At 37.5% G+C, this 22,282-nt stretch overlaps 2 protein-coding genes across 7 annotated transcripts in view; one reads left to right on the top strand and one right to left on the bottom strand.

The window, feature by feature from the left end:
* Positions 1–6,646, top strand: part of map2 (microtubule-associated protein 2) — a 76,596-nt gene extending 69,950 nt beyond the window's left edge. For 5 of the 6 annotated variants that reach the window (XM_055032375.1, XM_055032373.1, XM_055032372.1 and 2 more), the window contains 3 exons: positions 956–1,037; positions 4,507–4,619; positions 4,841–6,646. In XM_055032375.1, the coding sequence (XP_054888350.1) occupies positions 956–1,037; positions 4,507–4,619; positions 4,841–5,062 (417 nt within the window). In that variant the 3' untranslated portion in view covers positions 5,063–6,646. The remainder of the gene's footprint in view (positions 1–955; positions 1,038–4,506; positions 4,620–4,840) is intronic. The other variant, XM_055032371.1, reaches the window with a different exon arrangement.
* Positions 6,647–7,354: 708 nt separating this feature from the next.
* Positions 7,355–13,314, bottom strand: myl1 (myosin, light chain 1, alkali; skeletal, fast). The gene is made up of 6 exons (XM_055032377.1): positions 13,077–13,314; positions 12,408–12,435; positions 11,245–11,388; positions 9,412–9,585; positions 9,252–9,329; positions 7,355–7,901 (listed from the first exon to the last, which is right to left on the bottom strand). Exons 1-6 carry the CDS (start codon positions 13,200–13,202, stop codon positions 7,873–7,875), a joined length of 579 nt encoding a protein of 192 aa, XP_054888352.1. The 5' UTR covers positions 13,203–13,314; the 3' UTR covers positions 7,355–7,872.
* Between the last annotated feature and the right edge of the window lie 8,968 nt (positions 13,315–22,282).

Below are 22,282 nucleotides of genomic sequence, written 5' to 3'. Positions count from 1 at the left end.
AATACTTACCTAAAGCACAATACATTATTTTGACTTTGTGTTCATGTTATTTGTTTTCATACAGCGAAACTTCTTTATGATTCACCAAAGCACAACTTTTCAAACCAACATTATTATCCTTGTAGGTGCAGAAGCTCCAACAGCTGTACTGCATAGTCTGTGTCTCATTATCTTCATTGTCTGACTTCTATTCACATGTTCATAACAAAGTTTCTGTTTTCCGGAATAATCATTGAAAAACATGAACTATGTCGGTGACCTTACATGTTGCAGTGATTCATTTCAGCATGTGTTGTTTCTCTCCTTACTCATTTTGCTGTGCCTAGAGCTTTATTACTCATTTCTGTTTGCTGTCTCATAGTTTAGAAGTTCCACTGCAGTACCGTAGTCCTGATCTGAATTTGATACTGAATCTTTGGAGAGAGCTGAACATAAGGGTGATTTTCTAGGGGAATTTTCTATTGATGTGAATCAAAAAGTTTTTTATATTCTTCTTCAAGAGGCTTTTTCACTCAGCATTTTATTGTTTATTCAAGAACGTGTCTATTATTTTCAAAAATGAAGGTCTTATGACCTTTTTTTCATAAGACAGAAAACATAAAATGTAAGACTTGTCAAGGATATAAATATTATTGGACATAACTTCAAGGATTGATAATTACTTACATTTGGAGACATGTGCTAGAGAATTACCAACAAAATTCAACACCTCATTTTAAGGCGGTCTAACTTTGATCCCCAGAGTCTGTTGGAACCATTGCTATTACCCCCAACTTTGAGGCCACTTTGAGGTGTAATTATTTTCTTTTTGAAAAACATACATGGTGGAATTGAATATCTTACAGCACACTATCTGCTGTAACTTAGATACATTTTTCTTTTATTTTTTATTTATTTATTTTTTTATTTAGATTCTCAAAATGTTGACTTTATTTCTGGACTTTGTCTTTTCTAGGTACAAATACAGAACAAGAAGATTGACCTGAGCCATGTGACCTCCAAATGTGGTTCTCTCGACAACATTCATCATCGACCAGGTAGAAAGCTCCATACATAGGAGGTGATGCTCATGAAATCGGGGTGATCTGAATGACAGGTGTGAAAGGTTCCATTCACACCTGTTGGAACCCTTTGTAAATGTTGCTTCCCTGTATAAAACACAGAGTGGAAACCTTTGAATTAATCTTTCGTTGCAAAAGTGTTATCTTTTTCTGTAAAATTTATAAAATTTTGCAGCAAATGATTTTTTTTTCCAGTTGGAAAACAAAATGCATCCAGAAAAAAAAAGATCTTTGACATCCATGATATTTTCCACTAAAACATGTTTTACAGTTATTATTCACCTTTAAAAATAACATGACATATACATCCATATCTGTTAGCCAATGGCAGTGAGGCTGGATACTTAACATACTGCCACATGCAGTGTGCAGAATGGCAGACAGCTTTTAAAGAGGTGCATCAAACAGCAGCAATCTGGGCTCTTCAGGTCTCCATAACAACCATCTACATGTCAACCATTTTGGAAAGCATACCAGGAAAAAGGCATTTTCTGTCCAACTGTTGCAAAGGTAAAAGTTTGGAGATGCTAAAGGGGATGGAGACTTTTTATTTAAACGTTGACTTTTGATGAGATGGGATTAGTGCAAAACAAAGATAAATGATCATATGGTCTATTGTACACAGTGGGAGGTCTGTCATGCTGTGGGCTTGTTTTTTTCTCTCACAATGGCTGTAGACATCTTATTAGAAAGCTTCACAAGCTCTTTGACATGCCAGAACATTTTAGCTAAAAATATGGACAATCTACTAGAGGAAAAATAGAATCTGTTATTGGCACTTTCTTCATAAGAATACGAGTTTAAAGCCATTTGGTCAAATTGAGCAAGGAATGAGTCATTTCAGTTGGAATAGAAAATCCCTGACATAAAACAAGCAAAAATATCCAGCAGTTAGTTGTGGGTAAGATGTGCAATTGCAGTAATTTTATGCAGTCGGTTATATTTATATATAGAAAATTGAAAATATGGCTCTGATTGATTTGCTTGTCAGTCACTAAATAACAAATCCATTTCAGCATAAATAATGGTTGTTTTGTCGCTTATATAAATCTCCGAAATAACCCGTCAATCACTCTGGGTTGCTGAACTCTTCAGTGTCCTAGTATGCAGGAGGAACAGCAGCTGAACTGAGGCATGAACTGCATTTGGATTGACAGTTTGATGGATCTGTCCACAGGCAGTGGACTGGACGAGGTGTTTTTCAGGTCCCTGGCAAACATTACTGTAGTTGCTTTAATTCTTCCTAGAAAATGAGTGTGAAACAAGTTGTCGAGAGTTGCATTGGATCACACCTCGACTGGCTCAATCCAGAAGCATTCAGTTCTGGCCTTTATAAGAAACGATAAATACTTTAAGGGTTACGCTGCTTTTTTTTATTTTTGTTTTTTTTAGCTTGGACATATGATATGTTCCAAGTATCTGGATGGTCATGAATGGTTAGGTTTCACACAGATATATAATTATCTTGCATCCATCTTTGGCCATATGTGACTGTTATTTTGGTTCTCTGTGTTAAAGATTTCACATTAAAACTCCAAATCATATTGCAGAAGTTGTTTGTTGCCGTTCTAGCTCCCTCTGCTGGCGTCTTTTTGTCACAGTTATCCTCGCTGCTCTTTATTATTTGGGGCTTTATGTGCAGGTTCCACCCCATTGTCAGCCGTCAGGCTCATTCCCATTGGTGGGTCAGTTTATTGTTATTCCCATTTAACCTTTATTTAAACAGGCTAGTCCCACTGAGATCAAAGACCTCTTTTACAAGAGAGACCTGGCCAAGACAGCAATAAAAACAAATACACATTAAAATTTTCTCACAAAAAACACTCAGTAACAGACATTGTGCACTCCAAAGATATTGCCATATTTTTAAAGCCCTTTGATGTGGAAGCATATAAATTATAATTTGTTCCTGGCATTAGGTGCCGGAACCTTAAACCTATCTTGCCGACTTTATATTGAACTTTAGGGAACTTATGTGCAGGTTCCACCCCAGTGTCAGCATCTAAAAGTAATCTAAAATACCTGAAACTGTTAAAATTGGATGCAAAATGTTTAGACTCTCAGTTGGATCTAGGTCTGGAATTTGACTTGTAGGTCTGACTGGGTGCTTAGCGTTTTGCTGTAAAGTGAATCTCCACCCCAGACTAGAGACTTTTTCAACCTCAATCAGATCTTTTTCTGGGATTGACTTGTACTACTCATTACCTTAGATAAATATTTAGTATTAAACATTTAATATTGGAGCAAGACCTAGAGAACCGCCTCTGAGTTTACAGATCTCAAACAAACTTAGAAAGTATCTAACTTAAAGGCAGTCAGAGAACAAACAATTAGTTTTATCAGAACACGAATGAGAGAAACCCCTACTACTTTATAAATTATGGGCTATTTATTCATATTAAAGACGGAGAATCAATATGTTTACATTTTTGTCTGTCTTATAGTGTGTTGTTTTATTTTGTTTGTATTTCCTTCTAATTCACTGAAAGCACTTTGAACTGCCTTGTTGCTGAAAATATGCTATATAAATAAATTTACCTTACCAAGATAGGTTCGTCCATCTTACCATCTACTCTGATCAGTGTTTATGTCCCTACTCAAAAAAAGCCTTCAGGTTCAGTTCACTTCAGCTTTAGCAATATCCTAAAGGGAAATGAATCATCAGACAACATAGCTACAAAAACAAAAGGGGACAGCATTAGATAAAACATCAACAGTCAGTCCCTTTGTACACATTTATCTCCACGGTATAAGCTGTCATCACCATAAGTCACCATGTGGCAGCAGTAGTTTTCCAGCTACATATAGTATTTTGCATGATGCCCTAAAAGCTGGTTCCATCTAAACTAGGGGTGTCAAACTCCAGTCCTATGGACCACTGTCCTGCAGTTTTGCAATGTGCCACAGGTTAAAAACACTGGAATGAAATGGCTTAATTACCTCCTTCTAGTGTAGACAAGCACTCCAGAGCCTTGCTAATGACCTAATTATTCTATTCAGGTGTGGAGCCAATGCTAAAATGTGCAGAGGTACATCTAAAAATTACAGGGCAGTGGCTCTCCAGGACTGGCGTTTGACACCCACAATCTAAACAGAGCCCCTTCTTAAATGTCTTTTCTATATCAAAGTGTCTTGTGGCAAAGTCTATGCAAGATCCCCTTTTGCTTTTGGTTTCCTTTTTCCAAATCAGATCACAAAGGCAGTAGGTGTCAGAGATTTTATTTAAGGTTACTAAAGTAAAAGCAGCTTAAAACAAATGCAAGACACACTTTCAGGTATTTATTTGAAAAACATTTTGAAAAGAAGGTGATCATTTTTTCAGATAGTCTGATATAACCTGATAAAATGCACAGAAGTATATACAAAATAGTACAAGGGCTAACCCCTTGTACTTCAGTAAGGCATCATGTTTTTTTTTTTTTGTAATTCTTCTTCTTATGCTCAGGTGGCGGTAATGTGCGAATAGAGAGTGTGAAGTTGGATTTCAAAGACAAAGCTCAAGCCAAGGTGGGTTCACTGGAGAATGCACATCATATTCCTGGTGGAGGTCGCATTATGGTGAGTGTTTAAATGCTAAATGCTTCTACGCATCAATGAAGGGGAGAGAATTTGTTTGAGACGTCAAATATCTACAAAAACTTTTTTTTGTTTTGACTAATCACACGTCAAAATCTCATTTTTTGTTTTTTATTATTCAAGAAGACAGACAGACTCTCTGCCTGCAGTTACTTAAACTTATTCTCATGGTATTTTTTAAACATGTTTTCTGCCTTTCACAGATTGAGAGCCACAGGCTGACATTTCGTGAGCATGCAAAGGCCCGTGTTGACCATGGAGCAGAGATCATCGTCCAGTCACCTGGTCTGTCAGGCACCGTCTCTCCCCATCATCAGAAAGAAAGCCAGCTGTCATCTTCTGGCAGCCTCAACATAATGGAGTCTCCACAGTTAGCAACCCTGGCCAAGGATGTAAGTGATGCCTTAGCCAAGCAGGGCTTGTGAACACTGGATTTCTAGACTGCTGCTGTGCATCCTAGACACTCTCACCTTTAAGAACTCGTCTGCCCTCTCTCGCCATCATGAAACAAAGTGGTTACCATTGATGCTCAGCACACAGAGGTCTCCTTAACATCTTTATCGCAACATCCATCTCTAAACTCTAAGCAGAGACTAGACTTAGAAGCTACTGTGTTTTGGTCTTCTATTTTTAACCTTAAACATGTGTTTTTTCTGATTTGTTTTGTGGATATTTCCTTATGTTTTGAACAATGTTTTGGATAGTTAGACTGAGCGTTTGCTCTAGATTAAGTGGTATATCTGTCAACACTGGCTTTACTGGTCTTGGATCAGCGTATCGAATAAGCGACAGCCTTTTTTTCTACTTTAAACAACTAAAGACATGGCCTGTACACCATGCCACCCTTTTTGTTCTTGCTCAGCAAACATGCATGATTGCCAGATCCCCTAACAAAGAGCATCTTTACTGTGAGTCATTATTGACTCGATACATGATCTGTTTAAAAAGTAATAATATAGAGATCTCTATAGGATACAACCTCTTTCCCATTCACATGTCTCACATTTTAAAAGGAAGCAAAAATATGGCTATAAGATATTACTTTACAATGGCATATATGCAAGAACCACATCATGTACTCGCATGTATGAATCAAATATGAAAAGAGGCTCTTTTGTATTGAAGAAAAAAAAAGACTTTTAGTAAATAATTTCCTCATTTATTGGATAAAGATTAACAAGTTCATGTTTTGTAGTTAATAGGTGTTTTACAGTGTAATGCTTGGTGACAATGTCCGAGACTGATTTGGTGTTGCTGAGGGATGCAGCTCTGTCTTGTCAAACAGCCTTACTCACTTAAACCTGCTCAACAGATCTGTATAGACGCCTGCTTAAACACTTGGAGCTCATTCCACAAATATCTGTTCCAGAAGAAAATTCTTTGAGAACTAATCAATAAAGGTTGATGTTTAAAGGTGATAATGATTGCAGTCTGAGCCACTGACGAATAGATGCTACGGCAGATGATGCCACTTCTCCAAAATGTATGTATGCGTGTGCGAGAAAGCATGTATGTGTGTGTGTATGCATTTGGTGCAGATCCCATGCCGTTTTCTGGAGGGACGCCACTGTATTTGGGTTGTTTGTTGTGATGTGTAGGGAGATGAAATTGTTTAAGGTAAAAAACTTTTTAAAAGCCTTAAATAAAAAAAAAAAGAACGAAAGAAATACTTGTCAAATGTCCACTGGGAGAAAGAACTCAGTCAGCTCCTGATATATCTGGACAAAATGTTTGGGTGATCTAGATTTTTTTTTTGTTTTTTTTTTTCTCCAGACACTGTTTGTGGTATTACCCGCTTCCTGCCCAATTACTGCCCCCAACTGCAACTGTTTGTTTGCTTCTGTGTTTATTCTGCATCCCCCATCTCCGTGTGCCTCTCCCCCACCTCTTGCTCCACCCTGCAGCAACTCTTAATGTATTTAAAAGGTCAAGTAGATGTATGCAGTTTTTCTCCTGTTGATATGACACCAATTATGATAATTAATGACAATAAAAATAACAAAAACTGACACGCTTCTTGTTTTCTTTTCAAATAATCAAAAATATGTTGACATGGTTAGAAGTACACAACAATGACTATGCAGAGGTTTATTTATTTACAATAAGTAACCCAATACACTGCATTGCTTAACTGACTTGTTTGATAGTTTTTTGTGTGTTATACAGTGCTTTGCTAACGTAACAAGATCCTTTATAGTTTTGCACATTTTGTTTTCCCAGAGGTTATCATTTGGTTTTTAGTCTGGACTTCAGCTGAGCTTTTCTAACCCCTTAATAAGCATTGATGTAAAACATTAAGCTTCAGCTTAATGTTTTACATGTTTTACATCAATGCTTGTATGTATTCTCCAATACATTTTGAAACATTTATGTTGTTCTTCTGTTCTTAATTTTACTTCTAGAACTAAGGTTTACTTTGACTACCAAATGTTGCTTCAAACTTCGAATACGGAAAAAAGTTATGGCACTACAAAAATCATTTGTATAAAAATAAATTTTTGGTCAGACTTACTTTTAAGGGCATCCGTAGGCTGAAAAAATTTGTTTACCAAAAAAGTAAACTTTGCTAATACACACACTTAAAATTAGATGCGACTCAGTTCAATATGTGCTTCTATTTCTCCAAGACTTTTAAATGCAGCACCAAACTTTGGTGAGTAGCTCACTGGCAGAATATTATTAGAAATTGCACAAAAATAGAGGCAAACATTCTGGAATAAAATGGGAGTGTGAAAAGTTTATTGTGAAATGGCAGAGGATACAATAGCTTAAGACTCAGGGATGGATTGAGTGAAGGGTGGATTGATTTTGATGGCCAGTCCTGGGCCAAACCAGTCACCTACATGGCAGATAGACAGCCAGCCAAACAATGAGTGGGAGGAAATGGTCATTTGTATTCCACCTCCCACCCCATCACTGTTCCTCTGTAATAACAAAAACTCCAATGAGACCACGGGACCTGAATGAAGATGAAGGAAGAATCACTTCGTCTGCAATCATCATTGCTTTCCAAGTAGCAGGAGGAGGAAGGGAGAAATGAAAAATAATAATAAAGCACCATTTGGACAAAAGAGGAAAAAAGTAGGATTTAACAAAACAGGGTTCAGGAAATGACATCTCTTAGTCCTTTGTTCCCCCTGCTTCCACAAGATGATTCAGGAAACAGCGAGTGGATGTCATGACACCATGGGGTCGTCTGCACTAGTCGATGTTCACCACCGCAGTGGCAGGGTCCTTACACAGACATGATGTGCTTGACAAAGGCTGCAGATGGAGACCAGGGCAATATACATAAAGAAAAGAGTAGAAAAATTAATGAGGAGACAAAAACTGACAAAATGACAAGTCAATGAACTAGTAAAACAACATGATGGTGTAGCAAGCACCACAGACACAGAAACACTGTATCAGACTTCAAGAACGTTCAATGACCTGCTGTCTCAAACATTAAGGTAGCCATGTCATAAGAGTGCATTCTATTTTATGAGCAGTAGAGGGAGACTGAAAATACATTGGAAGGAATAGTTCAGGATTCTAGAAGTGAGGTTTTGCTAATGGGTCATAAAAAAAATTATATTTTACCTGCAGTAAGTAACTCTTTTGGCATCTACATTTAATATACATGTATAATTACTTCCAGAGGCTGAAGGTAATGGCTACGTCAGGAAAAAGCGGACTTCCATCACCTTAAAACCCCTTCAATCCAAAGATGTCATCATGACTCATACAAACAATTTTTTATGAACCATGAAACTTCAAACACTGTTGCTGTGGGTAATTTCTTTTACAGAGAAGCCAAACATTATCTATATGGGGTGAAGTGGGAGGTGGTGCGTCACCAGTGTTTCCCTATATAAAACACAGCCTGTAAGTGGAACATGCTGATAATGAGAAACATGAATGTAATAGTACACATGAGACATTTTGCTCCTCTAAGCTAATTCAAATGATCTTCTTTTATTCTGTTTATGCTTTAAGCCAATATCATTTTTAAGGCAAATCAAAAACTCCTAACAGAAGCTACAAGAATATATTCAACTGAGTCATTGCTGAAATCTTTAACCCATACGATTTTTGCAAACTACGTGGTGTAGCTGCACTATTATTTCATTTTAAGTAAGTTGATGTTTTAGTGTGTGCTTGCATAGACTAGACAGTAACCTTTCATCTTATAAGTGACAGGGAGAGGCCTAAACTGATAAAACTGAAAATCACATCATGTGATTCATTTGTCCATTTGTTGCCATCTGGTGGCAGAATAATCCAAATGAGTCTCTTATTTGGCCAGTCCAGGCTAAAACAGGAGAGTCCTACACATCTCATCTAAAAAGTGACGATTGACTTCAGTGTAAACAACAGTATAAAGCTATTGTTCATAAAACAAACATTCACAAAAAAAACACAGTTATGTTGTTGAGAGAGGAGTTGCTGGTCTTGTTTTTAGTCAGCAGAAAGCTGCTTTGGTCTTGGCACCTCTGACTGAAGATGCCAAGAAAGAAATAATGTAACATTTAAAGGATTAACAACCTCCTTTCAAACAGTTCCATTGTGTTGCTCAGTTCTGTAGAAGTAGTAGTAGTAGCAGAAATATTGTTAGGGTAATTTTTGGCTCACCCTCATAGTTGACGCAGCCATTCTCATCCTCCTGTCCGGCCATAAGGGCATCAATTTCAGTCTCGGTCATCTTCTCTCCTGCAGGGGTCACAGAACACATTCAGTATTGAAAGCACATAAAGTCTGCCATATAAATCACCAGAGCCCAGTTCAAACTTACCAAGTGTTGAGAGGACAATACGGAGCTCAGCGCCCATGACTGTGCCGTTTCCCTCCTTGTCAAAGACACGCAGACCCTCAACATAGTCCTCATATCCTGCCTTGTTCGGGCTGTTGATGATTGTCTGAAGCATGGGCAAAAATCCTTCAAACTCTACTCTCTTGTTGACCATGTCTGTGGAAGAAGAAATAAAGAATACAGTAGATATTTCAGTAGTGTACCTCAAGCAGCTGAATATCCAGCTAGATATATACTGTTCCTGCAGCAGCACACAAACTCAAACCTGCTTTTATTTTTTTGCAAAACACATTAGTATATAGTTGCTGTGCTTTCTCAACCAACTCACCAACCCATGAAAAGATGTACAAAAGTGTTAAAGTAAGTATTTTTGGAAATCTGTTGTCACAAAGACGCTGCTCTTTGCAGTAATTCAATAAAAAATAAACTTTATAGTTTTCCATTAACATCTGCTGTCAAATAAGCTTGACTTTGAAACCCAGCTTTCTTTATCACAATTTCAGTTATTTTTGAGTATATTGTAGATTTTTTCCATTATTGCATAACTATTCGCTTACAGCCATAAATTAGCAGTTTTGCCAAGGCCAAAACTGCCAAAATGATTCATTTACATATATATATGACATGAATTTTAGAGGTATGAACATTTCTGGTACTGGTAACTCGAAGGTAAATAAGGGCAGAATTATTTTTATTTTTTTTAATTTTATTTTCAGTGTGAGTTTGTGATGTTAAAATAAAAGTTTAACATTCATGAAAGGTTATGTATTTTATTAATTATCCTAGAAGTTGCTTTTGCTTTAAGTAAACTTCATCACTGGTACTTTTCAAAAGCACATCCAAGTTATTTTTATGTTAACAAAGCTTATGATGAAGGTCTGATGCATATATTTTTAATATATGGACACTACCCTAGACTACACCACAGCAAAGGTTCAAATCTGCTTCATGATTTATGCTCTCCCATTTTTCTTATTGTTTTGAGCAGCATGGCTTTCATCATTACTGAAAAATATATGTTCTAATGTTTAACATGGTTTCAAAACCACTTCTTCAGACATGTACAAAGCATTACTGCAATGTCTATTTGACTTATTTTAACTGGTGAACTGAATATTTGACTGCTGAAAAACATTGTTGTTGCAATTTAAGGTCCTGAAGAAATACAAAATACAATCAAAACACAGTGATTGAACTGATGCCATAAACAGTTGATGCTGACTGTAAGTCTGTTTTCAAAACAACAAATAATGCCATTTCTTAACACGTTCAAGTAACTTTTACCTTTAGTCGTTGTAAATATGTTATTTATTCATAATATGACTTAAAAGAAATTTGACTTCATAATTTAATGTCTTGAAATTGGGTCACTGTCTCTTAGAAAACTCCTGCTTTTCCTCTGCCTTCAGGTAGCCATCAAAAATATTACTGCCCTATTAACCCTTCAACAAAGGTTTTACGGGCCTTTCACTGAGAAGTAGTTCATATAATTAGTTCCACTGTGTTTGCTAATTGCTACTGGCTAGTCTGTAAGAGCTCAGGGGGCAGTGTGAGGAAAATACAGCTCCGAGGAGGAGATGTGTCTCGAAGGCGGAGCTAGCTCCACCCAGACATTTTGCACAGATGAATGATTGCCACCCAACATTAAAGGATTTCTCAAACATGCATGAAAAAAATGAAGGCAACACTCCAGGTATGTTTTTGATGAGGGAATAACATTATAACATTGTGGAAAGCTTAAAAAAAGAGTTGATTTCATATAATACTAATACTAAATGAAAACCCAAAGCTTGAGTTAGTGAATGGTTCTCTTACCTTCAGGTGTGGGATTTCCCAGCAGTTTGCTGACTTCCTTGTTGGTGGGGTTCTGTCCCAGAGCGCGCATGATGTCAGCGATCTGGTTGTACGCCACCTTGTTGTCACCCACCCTGTCAAACAAGCCGAAGGCCTCTCTGTAGTCTGTTCAATGCAGTGAGAACAGAATATCATCACCTAGATGGTCCAGTTTATTTGTTTAAATCATGAGATATTTTGTATATGTATGGAGGAGCTTTTGGAGTTTTTAATACCCAAATTTTACTATGTGGCGCTTTTTATCCTGTGCCTTAAAAAAATTCTCTCTGTTTCTCCTCTGTTTTTATTAGTGTGAAAGTGTTGTATTTTGGACATTTTTCTTCTATCATGTTGTCAAGTAATTTTAGTTGTTTTTAGACTGTAATTATCTGCCTAGTAATTAAATTTCTGAAGCTTCTAATGGTTTAAAATCAATTTAAATGTAATGTGTTTTTTATTTCTCAAAAATTTGCAGCTGTTGCAAAACTACCAGCAGGTGGAAGTAGTTACACTGCTATCTGACAAGGGAAAAGCACAAGTGCAAGACGTCCAAGGAGGCGCAGTGTTGCTGGCTGAATGGACCGACTGCTGCCAAGCTCCATCACCCCTCACACTATTTCTGTCTCAGCTGTCTCCTTCTGTCACAGCAAGGCTCTTTTAAAAGACCACCTTGGAATTGATAAACATAGCTGAGAACATGAGCCCCTCCTTTTAAAGGCAAGACCCTCTGTGGGTGAGAGCAGAGTAAAAGAAGGGAGTGCTGATTTTAGTGTAACAAGCAGCCAGCCAGCCTTGTGGTCTAGTCATATGGTGACCAGTGCTGCCTAGCAGCCCGCAGGTGCTTCTTTTTGTCAAAGTCATAGCATTACTTTATCCTTCCTGTGGCTATTATGATTGGGATGACCACCTGTCACACATATTGTAACACCTGTTGCCGATTCTACTAGAAGTTTGCTTTGGCTTATTCTCATTCAAATGTTCTTCAATTAACTAATCTGTCAAGCTTAGAAGATTTGAGATAGTGACAGAATGACTTACTAGTAGGTCAAGTGAAATCTGAGACAGATGTGAGTTTTTGATAACATGAACTTTTTACAATGTGATATTCTGTCTGTGGCTGCAAAATTGGGCAGAGGTTCACTTACCATCAACCTGGTCTGCGCTGAATTCAATCTACAAGCCAAATAGAAAGCAATTGTGTAAGTTTCAAAAGAACATACATGTCATGAAAGCTCTTTTTAATTAAATTATCCATGCACAAATTAATTCCCATAAAACATTTTTTTTTTCCTCTGCTATCTTTTTCTTTTTTGACAAGTGACTGCAATTGATCTGTAGGAGTCCATCTTTAGCCACATTAAGATGTCCACATTTGGAGACGCTGTGGATTGCCATCAAGCATTACTCATCACCCTGAGTCCAATCCGGAAACAGCGGGGCGTGGTCTAAAACCGCAGTAAGCTATCCATGGTTCTGCTTATTCCTTGCATCCCCATTCATAGCTGTGAGAGTATTCCTTTAACCCTAAACCTCAAATTGCTCTCAAAATCTTTCATAAACTTGTTTTAATTATTGTGCCTGCATCAATCGTTTGACTAAAATAAGCCTAACCATGAAATAACACAATGCTTAATATTCAAAAGTACCAAGGATAATCTCGCCTATGTTACAAATAAAACACGTTTAACCACTGCAGACAAATGTGTAATTCAACCCTTAGTTGAAAACTGAAGTTGCTGCTCATCCCAAACCGTATGCATCCCACTCTAATCTTTTCCGCTGCATATCAGGTCATAAGTTCATTGTCATGGTACCTTGACGGAAGACAGGTCAATGGCGGGGGCCGCTGCGGGAGCAGGCGCTGGCTCGGGTGCCGGTGCGGGTGCAGGTGCAGGTTCGGCCTTCTTGGCGGGAGCTTTAGGGTCCTTCTTGGGAGCCATTTCTGCTTCTAGTTAAAAGCAACTACCTTTTCCCCTGAAGCACTCACAATTTCCGGTCCGGGTGGCACACAAGGAGTGCAGCACAGAATGGAGGAGACTCAGAGGAAGAAATCCCTGTTTGGGCGTATATATATCAGGCTATTTTCCGTGTGACCCCCGTTGATTCTCTCCTCCTCTGAGGATTGGATGGCGAAGGGGAGGGTGTGTGAGAGAGTGATGGGCTTCTCTCTAAACATGGAATATAAGACTGCAGGCCAGAGAAAGTTTATCCATTCCTCTCATCACAAACACACTGCACACGGTTGAAAAGGTTACCTGCATACATAAAATATTCGTTAATTTTAAGCATGTTTTGTTTCATGGCGCACTCACCCAGGGCTGGCCCAAGGTTGTATGGGGCCTTGAGCAAGAGTTGATTTGGGACCTCCCCTCCTGTTAAGAACATTACACCATTAACACTATTCCAACACAGATCTGGACGATTAGTTATCATGATAATGATAATTACTTATCTAGATCTGGAAAAAAAATAAAAAAAAAAGGTTTGTTTGTTGTTTTTATGCAGAAATATTAAAGCATATCTGATACATTTTATGAAACATCACCTTGAAATGGAAACAGAAAATTTCCCTTCACCATTGGACATTTCTTTCAGTTGCTATGTGTTCTGTCTAATAACTTCACTATTTTTCTTATGTTACAATTTTGCCCTGATAGTAGAGGCTCGTTATTTTTACGATTATACTGTATATTTACTGTGTATATTTCTATTTGCTGATGTGTATTTCTTAAGAAATCTTACTCAAACACAGAAACATTTAAGGTCATAGTATTAGAGTGTTATCTGTGCTTACGCCAAAATCTTAAATGGTATTTTCATTTTCAATAAACCAAGATAAAAATGTGGATTGATGATTTTTGTTGATGTTCAAGGATTTATGGGTCGGCCTTGATGGTTGGCCCTCTCCAAGCAGGTTAGTTTGCTTTGGGCCTATTCTGCACAAACTGTGTCACCTTGAGGATTACGCAATGTGATATTTGAAATTATTTATTTATCCATCCATCCATCCATCCATCCATCCATCCATCCATCCATCCATCCATCCATCCATCCATCCATCCATCCATCCATCCATCCATCCATCCATCCATCCATCCATCCATCCATCCATCCATTTTCTGATCAGCCTTCTCCCTAACGGGGTCGGGAGGTGCTGGTGCCTATCTCCAGCTGCGTTCCGGGCGAGAGGCGGGGTACACCCTGGACAGGTCGCCAGTCTGTCGCAGGGCAACACAGAGAGACAAACAGGACAAACAACCATGCACACACACACTCACACCTAGGGAGAATTTGGAAAGACCAGTTAAACCTGGTCTTCCCAAGACCAGGTTAACTGGTCTTAGAAATGGTTTTGGACTGTGGGAGGAATCCGGAGAACCCGGAGAGAACACATAGGGAGAACATAGAAACTCCATGCAGAAAGACCACGGGCCGGGAATCGAACCCAGGACCTTCTTGCTGCAAGGCAACAGTGCTATCCGAAATTATTTATTATTATTGTTATTATGCAATTATTAGTGCAGAGCGCTGAACAAAAAAAAAGCACAAACCATTGATGTTATAAAATGAGCTCTGAAATAAAACACATAATGCAAATAATAAAATAGTATATGCATGTCATGATCTTAATTTTATACAACTTTTACCATGGGAGGTTCCGGAAAACACGTAAATGAGAAAAAATCATCACTGGTTTGACCTAAAGAATAACTTATGAATGTGGTTCAAAATATTTTACATAACTACATAAATATTTTACATATTGTATATTTAAAATTTTCCAAGTATTCCATATTGACAGACATTGTCTACAACAATTATAGATTTTATAACAATTTTTTACATGTTATTTTTATCACTCCTTTCAGTTATATTAAAGCTAATTTCTGTTGTTTTACGTCATCTCCAATAAATATATTTATTGAAAGAATAAATTATATTTAAAGAATGTTTATTCTTTAAATACATTTTAAATAATATTTATTTTTCCCTAAGTGCTACAACAATAAAAAAAAGTATGTCAGAGATTTATTTATGAATATCTTCTCTTTAAAAATAAATTAAATGAAGGAAAAGCCCGAAATGATGATGTCAAGACTTTACAACTTCTCATAGGTTAACGGACGCAATTTTGTTAATTGGAGGCACAGCAACCTTTGAAATCCTTGTATCATTTTTATTACACAGCATGGGGATGTGCCTTTGTGCCATCACCTGAAATGCATTAGTTTTTTGGTTGTTCCATGACAAATTGTAAAAAAGTTAATAGGGTGTGAATACTTTTGCTACCGACTGAATCTTTTGGCTCTGATTATGATCAGCTGTTTATTTGTGCACACTGACTGTGACCACTTGGCAGAGCAGGACCTCTGTGAGCGTCACCAGCAGTCTTAGGGTGTATGTGACGTAAAAGCACAGAGACTGAGATGTGGAGCAGCTTTCAGCTGCTGGTGCCAGTAACAGTGACAAGGCCAAGAGTGCAAATTCTGTCTCCTTAATTCTCATCTATATCTGTCTCTTAGCCCCAGTAGTGGAGCCCTGGCCCCACCATCAAGACGGGGGGCAGGCCCGGTGACGAAGGAAGTTCATGAAATTCTCTTATCCTACCTCCCCTTGGCCGGCACACACCCGCCCACTTGCTTTCGCTGACCCCATCTTCATGAGGGTAAGCGGGAGAAAGCCCAGTCCCTCAGCTGTCATCCTGGCTCACCCCTGGCACTCTACCGCGTCTTCGGTGTTTCCTCCCTCCCCCTATAGAAACCCAGCCCCAGCGCTTGCACCTGTGCTGCAGTCCAATCTCAGCTCCACTATAGAAGCTTAATGGATTCAACAGGATGTTGACGGCACTGAGCTCTATTAAGATGTGCTGCCAGGTCAGCTTATGGAATGGAGAAAGAAAACAAAAAATGTTTGCGTTGACAAACATCACTATGTTCTGTTGTTTGAAAGTTTAAAAGACACCCCGAAAACATGAAAGTAGCTAGAATTTAATTTGTGATTGTTTCCAGTTCAATAATGTGACTCCAACAACAAATAATACAATTTATATCATTAATCTTTATTTACACATTATTTGACTTCTGTAATTCAAGAAGGTTTATAGATGCATTTATGTATTCTGTTACGGACTTGCACACAAAATATCACATGAGTGAATAAAGGCAATCCTCCTGCATCAAAGTATACAGCCAGACTTATCCATTATCAATGGAAAGTTTCTTTAAAATTCCCATACTGGAGACATGAACTCAGATATTAAAGTAGAACAATATTTTAAGCAGTTTGTAAACGGCTTAAAATATGTTTTTGGGTTCAAAATGACAAATGACATGAAAGAGAGGAATGAAACTGCAGTTCAAAGTTTGATTATTTTTATTGGTTTTCATCATGTGACAGTATTAGATTTCAGGTGGCTTTGTAAGGTAGAAGTTATGTGGTGATTTTGGACAATGAATAAAACCCGATCTTACTTTCTTTTAAAGATGTTTTCTCAAAGATATAACGTTTGGGGAAAAACATAAAGCTCCTTCATCATATGGATTGCTTTCCCCAGCTTCGCAAGTTGCACACCCAAAGGCATTATATTAAATCCTGCACCTCTATAAACTTCATAAAATACACCCAAGACACATACATGAATAATGAAACTTACATTTTGTTTCTGCAAATGCAGCAGATTTGAAAAAGTTTTTTAAACTACACCAACCAATAGACAGTAGAACAGATACGTTTCCCCTTTCTGCCTTTTGCTTTCTGCTATTTTTTGTTTGTTTGTTTTAATGTTTTTACTCTTTTGAATGAAGTAAAAATTTGTGTTTAACATGTCTGCCCACTCATCTGATCTATTTCAGACTTGTCATGCTTGTTGTGGTTGACCTGAAGAAATGCAGCGTCATGTTTTTGACAGATTTGGACAAATGGGCGGGGTTATCATTAGGATCTTCTGTTCAGAATCTACATAAAAAATCTCTAAAGTTTGTAATGGTTTCTATTTGTAGATTGTTTTTCAAGTAACATTTTCCACTTTACTCTGTGTTCATTTGAAGATTGTCTGTTTCTTGAATTCTTCAATTACTTTGTTAATACTTTTCTTGACAAAACTTGTATATTTGACCTATTTGAAGTTTGGACATAAGTCTATATTTGTGTGTTGTTTCTTTTTTTAATCAAAACCCAAATGATGCATGCTTTCCATAACTATGACATATATCCTTATTAATATGCTAATATTTTACTTTAACAAAGAATAGACAATAAGATAACAATCCTCCTCTTTTCTGGTTAACATCAGCAAACTGACATTTTTTGGGACATTTTAACTTCATTTGCTATTTGTTTGTCACTTGTACTTTGAAAACTATTAGTGATATTCTATAAGAGTATTTAGTTGCTTTGTTTAGGCTTGTGTTCATCAAATCCCATTGATAGATTTTCATACTGCAGGGTCAGAGGATCCTGCAGTATCTTATGGACAGTGGCAGCTAAGTCTGTGAAACAATACTTGGCTATATATAAATATCCTAGTGAGGGAAATGATGGAGAGGCTCAGTGTAGCTGTTAGAAGAGAGTTTCTACATGACTGCTGATCCTTATTAGGCAATCTGATCGATCACTAGGCCAATTTTAAATCTGAACAGGATTTTATTTATCTTTAGAGGAACTATGACCCACCAGTGAGTCCACAGTGTATGTTTACTTCACGTTGCAGTTTGTGCTCACACTATTTATTAAACTATCTGGCATCCTTCTTCCTGTAAAACTACTTTTAATCAATGGTTTTAATGTTGGTTCTGTTAAGTCAAGCTCAGATAATTATTGACTTTAAAGAAATATTTTCAAACAGTCTCAGTGAAGCAAAAACACAAGTGTGGTTTCAGATATTACTAAATAAATCGCACAGATTAAATTATACCAATATGAGAGACGACTTCATTCATTAGGCCATTCATTCTTGTTCAATTAAAAGTTTTAGACTAAATCATGAGGGCATCCAGCTGAACCTTTAGCCACTCTGAGTATTCAATTAGAGATCAACAGATACATTTTAGATTCCTTGCCAACCAAGGCTTCATTGACTAAGTATGAATCCAATGAGCAATCAATCAAGGCTCAACTGATAGTGAACTTATATTTTTATCTAATCAGGCCACATGTTGAAGCTTTTTTTGCCTGTATCAGAAACCACAAACAAGTGCTTATTACCACATGTACTGGAAATCATTGACAGTATTTAAATAGAATCTCTGTTGGAGAACAGAATATTGCTTAGGTTCTGCAGCCAATCCAATAACAAATGAATATGAAGTATGCCATGGCAAGCAAAGACAGATTTTCATCAGGTCCTTTTTGATTGGTCGGTTTTGAAGCTTGTAATTGCAGAAAGGATTTCTATCGAAACAGCATGTTTTGGGTGAGGCTTTGCCCTTGGGTAGGTGAGATGTGAATGCAACACATTCTATGATTTCATTCCAAACATTTGAGCAGGACTATAAATCTCACTCAGTAATGGAAGCTTAGAGTGAAGTGCTGAGACCTGTTCAATTATGCAGTTCAAAGTATTTTGCATTCAAATTTCTGTATGGGGATCCCATTGGCAGTGTTGCAAGCACAAGGAATAACACTTCAACCATGAAACAGTGAAAGGTGCCCTCAGGATTTAGTGAAGGAGCAAAAACACAGGTTTTGATTTCAACATGCAGCACCTGTCCTGGCCCTGGAAGCACTCCTGCGTTAAGCATGATTAATGAAATGTGAAGAACTTGATCTCTGGAGAAATTGTGCGATGTGGTGTGAGATTCTAAAGACGATATAACCTCTCTGGTCACTGACATTTTGCTAACATTAAGAAATTTGTTGTTCAGAATGGAAAGGTTAAGCACATGAGCGTACTTCCTCCACGGGAAAGCATTCGGCTCTGGTCCCAGAGCCATGTGTGATGAGTAGAGTAGATTTTGGACTTTGGTCCCATGCACTGCCTCCTCCTTTTTAAACCCTGAGTGCTTCCTTCCCGATACTCTGTGGCAATGCCAAAAGGAATGAGGCTGTAACTGAGCCTGGGGGGACAGATGGTACCTATTTATAGGACCTGAATTGAGGTGTGAAGTTTCTTGGGATTTCTAAGAGTCGAGGCCTTGGCTCCTTAAAGGGGCTGATGCAGGCTCTGTGGCCCACACTCTAAAAGGTCTCTCAATGGGATTAGATGGGAACAAGCCTAAACAAAGCTACCCAATGCCCTTTCCTACAAGGGTCACCAAATAATACCATGGATAGATTAACAATGGCACCAAAAATGCATTGTCTGCCTTCTTTCATGTGGGATATTAATTTGTTTAAACAATAGTTCCATCCATCCATCCATCCATCCATCCATTCATCCATTCATTCATCCATCCATCCATCCATCCATCCATCCATCCATCCATCCATCCATCCATCCATCCATCCATCCATCCATCCATCCATTCATTCATTCATTCATTCATTCATTCATTCATTCATTCATTCATTCATTCATTCATTCATTCAATTGTGATTCATACAAGTATCGGAAGTCAACGAGTTTTTCATATAGTAAATTACCTACAGCTTTACAGAGAATGGACAAGTACAGTTGTTGGGGCTCAGAATAAAGGCCAGTGTCTTTGAACTTGTTAGTTATGCCCTAATCTATACAAGTATTGTAATTCAACCTTGAAACCATTTCATATTTTATTTCAGTCATCCAACAACCAAGACTTTGTTTGGAAACCTGGCACAGAGATAATAGCAAGGGTGCCTACCTATTTATGTCCTCCCTTAAGCTCGGTCACCACGTGAAACTCACACTTGAGACTGCAGACAATGTGGGATCCCTCTGCCAAGGACAAACACTGGACCACGATACAGAGCTCCAGATTTTGGAGGGCATCTAATGATGAGCCTCACAGCAATAAACGGCTACAGTGTGTGTTTCACAGGCTTCTCATGTTTTTTACGTAATGTAACTATTGGTACGTTATACTTTATAATTAACCATTTGAGCTTTGCAAACCATCATAAAATAAGTTACATGGCAAAATAAAAATAAAAAAACATTTTGCTTCAAGGCTTCATGAAGATCCTAATTCTAAAAAATTAGAATTTCCTGACTATTTTTTGATGGGTCAGGCTTTAAAGGGTTAGAAACAATATGTTACCTAAAGAAACATTTCAATAAAGGTGTCAGGCTGACTGTAAAGCTGTTAAAGCTTCCACTATGTGCAGCATGCAAAATGACACCAGTACTCTCCCTTTTGTAGGCAGTGCAGATCTTCAGTGTCATTTTGCGATTTTCCTATATATTGGAAGTAAGAGTTGTACATTCTCCAGAGAACACAACCAACTAGCTATTTTTTTATCTGATTGTAGTATTCATAAAGCAGTTATCATCACATACATCACTTAACAATGATTGGAAAAAGTGTGCAAATTTCTTAAGCATTTGTTACATAGTCAAAATGTAAGTATAATATTCATATATATATGGAGAATTTGCAGAGATTCACAGCTCAAATGGAAAAAATCTGTACACTGTTAGTGAAGCCCTTATTAAATATGTTTTCTACGTGGAACAGTGGCAATAAGAGAGTCATTGCTAAAAGAGTCTTAATTTGGAAAATTTATGTTGGGAACACACAGAGGAGTTGATGTGGGGAGTGTGAAATTTTAGCTTTTCTGGTGGATATGCAAAATATGTGTCCAAACATGAACATTACACAACACTCACCATCCTCACTGTAAAATAAGATGTTTGCAGCAAAGAATAAATACAAATCACACTTTTCCCATTTGATTCATAAAACCCCTTTTAAAGCCATGCATCAATTCCCTTCCATGTCACACTTATGTACCACCCATGCAGAAAAATCCCATGAATTTCACATATGAAAATCTTGTATAACATGTAAAACTTATATGTGGTTCACAGTTGGTCACGTGTGAAATTATGTGAGTCACATTTAAAAGCATATGTATATGTGTGGGTTTGGAACACCAACACTATTTCATAAAATCCCAACAATAAACATTGAAGTGAGAAAAATATGACATGCTGTTTTGATGAGGTGATCAGACATTAAATCTACATTGTTATTTAGAAAAGAAATTATGGACAAATCCTTGTCTTTAAAGCTGGGTGTTCGAAGTCAGTCCTCAAAGGCCAGCATTCTGCATGTCTTAGTTTTCTCCCACTGGGTAGTTACTACCACATCAGCATGTCAATGTTCTGCAGACTCTAGTTAACAATAATTCAATCTAGGTATGTTGAAGCAGCTAAAACATGCAGGACACTTAGCATTCAGGATGGACTTTGGACACACCGCTTTAAAGTGTTAAAATGCATAGGACTTATAACAGACTTGAGATGTATGTGTATGTTAAATTGTATTCTGCATAATACTGCACAAATTGTTTCATTTTCATAAACAACTAACTAAAGAAAGAAAGAAAAAAATGAAAGAAAAAAATTGCAAACAGTGAAAGCATCTAAATAAAGTGCATGACTGTTCTCTATGGCCTACTGAGCCTCTATTGAAGAAATTTGCCACTGGATGTCAGCAGAGCTCTACACTGCTCAGCCTCACCTTAGATAAGAGATATACTTTTGTCTGAATAACAACTAGAATGAGTTTAATCAAATGCAAAAAATCCTAAACAATATCCAATTATGTTATGTTTCCAGGTAATTACTTTTGATGCACAACTTGCACTGAAATAGCCAGGAGCCCCCCTGCAAAGGATAAGCGTGCTAAATAATGGATGGATGGACACATACACTCATTTAGCTCTAAATTACATTTTCAGACTTAACTTTATTTTTAATCTTTGCAAAAGTGTTTTATTATTACAAACTGAGCACAATCTGTTTATTTTCTAATGCTTACAGGTATTCCCCAATCTGTTCAGGTCCTGATACTCACACTCACTTTGTTCAGACCTGCTGAACGCAGCAGAGTGGCAGTCAGACAGCCTTCTCCACAGAGGACCAGTCTTGCAGCCATCA

The sequence above is a fragment of the Poeciliopsis prolifica genome, unplaced genomic scaffold (assembly GCF_027474105.1).
Source record: "Poeciliopsis prolifica strain line A6 unplaced genomic scaffold, Auburn_PproV2 SCAFFOLD007, whole genome shotgun sequence".
Classification (NCBI taxonomy): domain Eukaryota; kingdom Metazoa; phylum Chordata; class Actinopteri; order Cyprinodontiformes; family Poeciliidae; genus Poeciliopsis; species Poeciliopsis prolifica.
This window is presented reverse-complemented; position numbering and strand designations above follow the sequence as displayed.

What these genes read in the sequence shown, in the direction of transcription:
- myl1 (XM_055032377.1), bottom strand. Translation starts at nt 13,202, where the DNA reads ATGGCTCCCAAGAAGGACCCTAAAGCTCCCGCCAAGAAGGCCGAACCT. An exon ending in CAGCGCAGACCAGGTTGATG is followed by an intron (nt 11,389 to 12,407) that starts GTAAGTGAACCT and finishes TGCATTGAACAG; the next exon opens with ACTACAGAGAGGCCTTCGGC. An exon ending in GGGAAATCCCACACCTGAAG is followed by an intron (nt 9,586 to 11,244) that starts GTAAGAGAACCA and finishes CTTCTTCCACAG; the next exon opens with ACATGGTCAACAAGAGAGTA.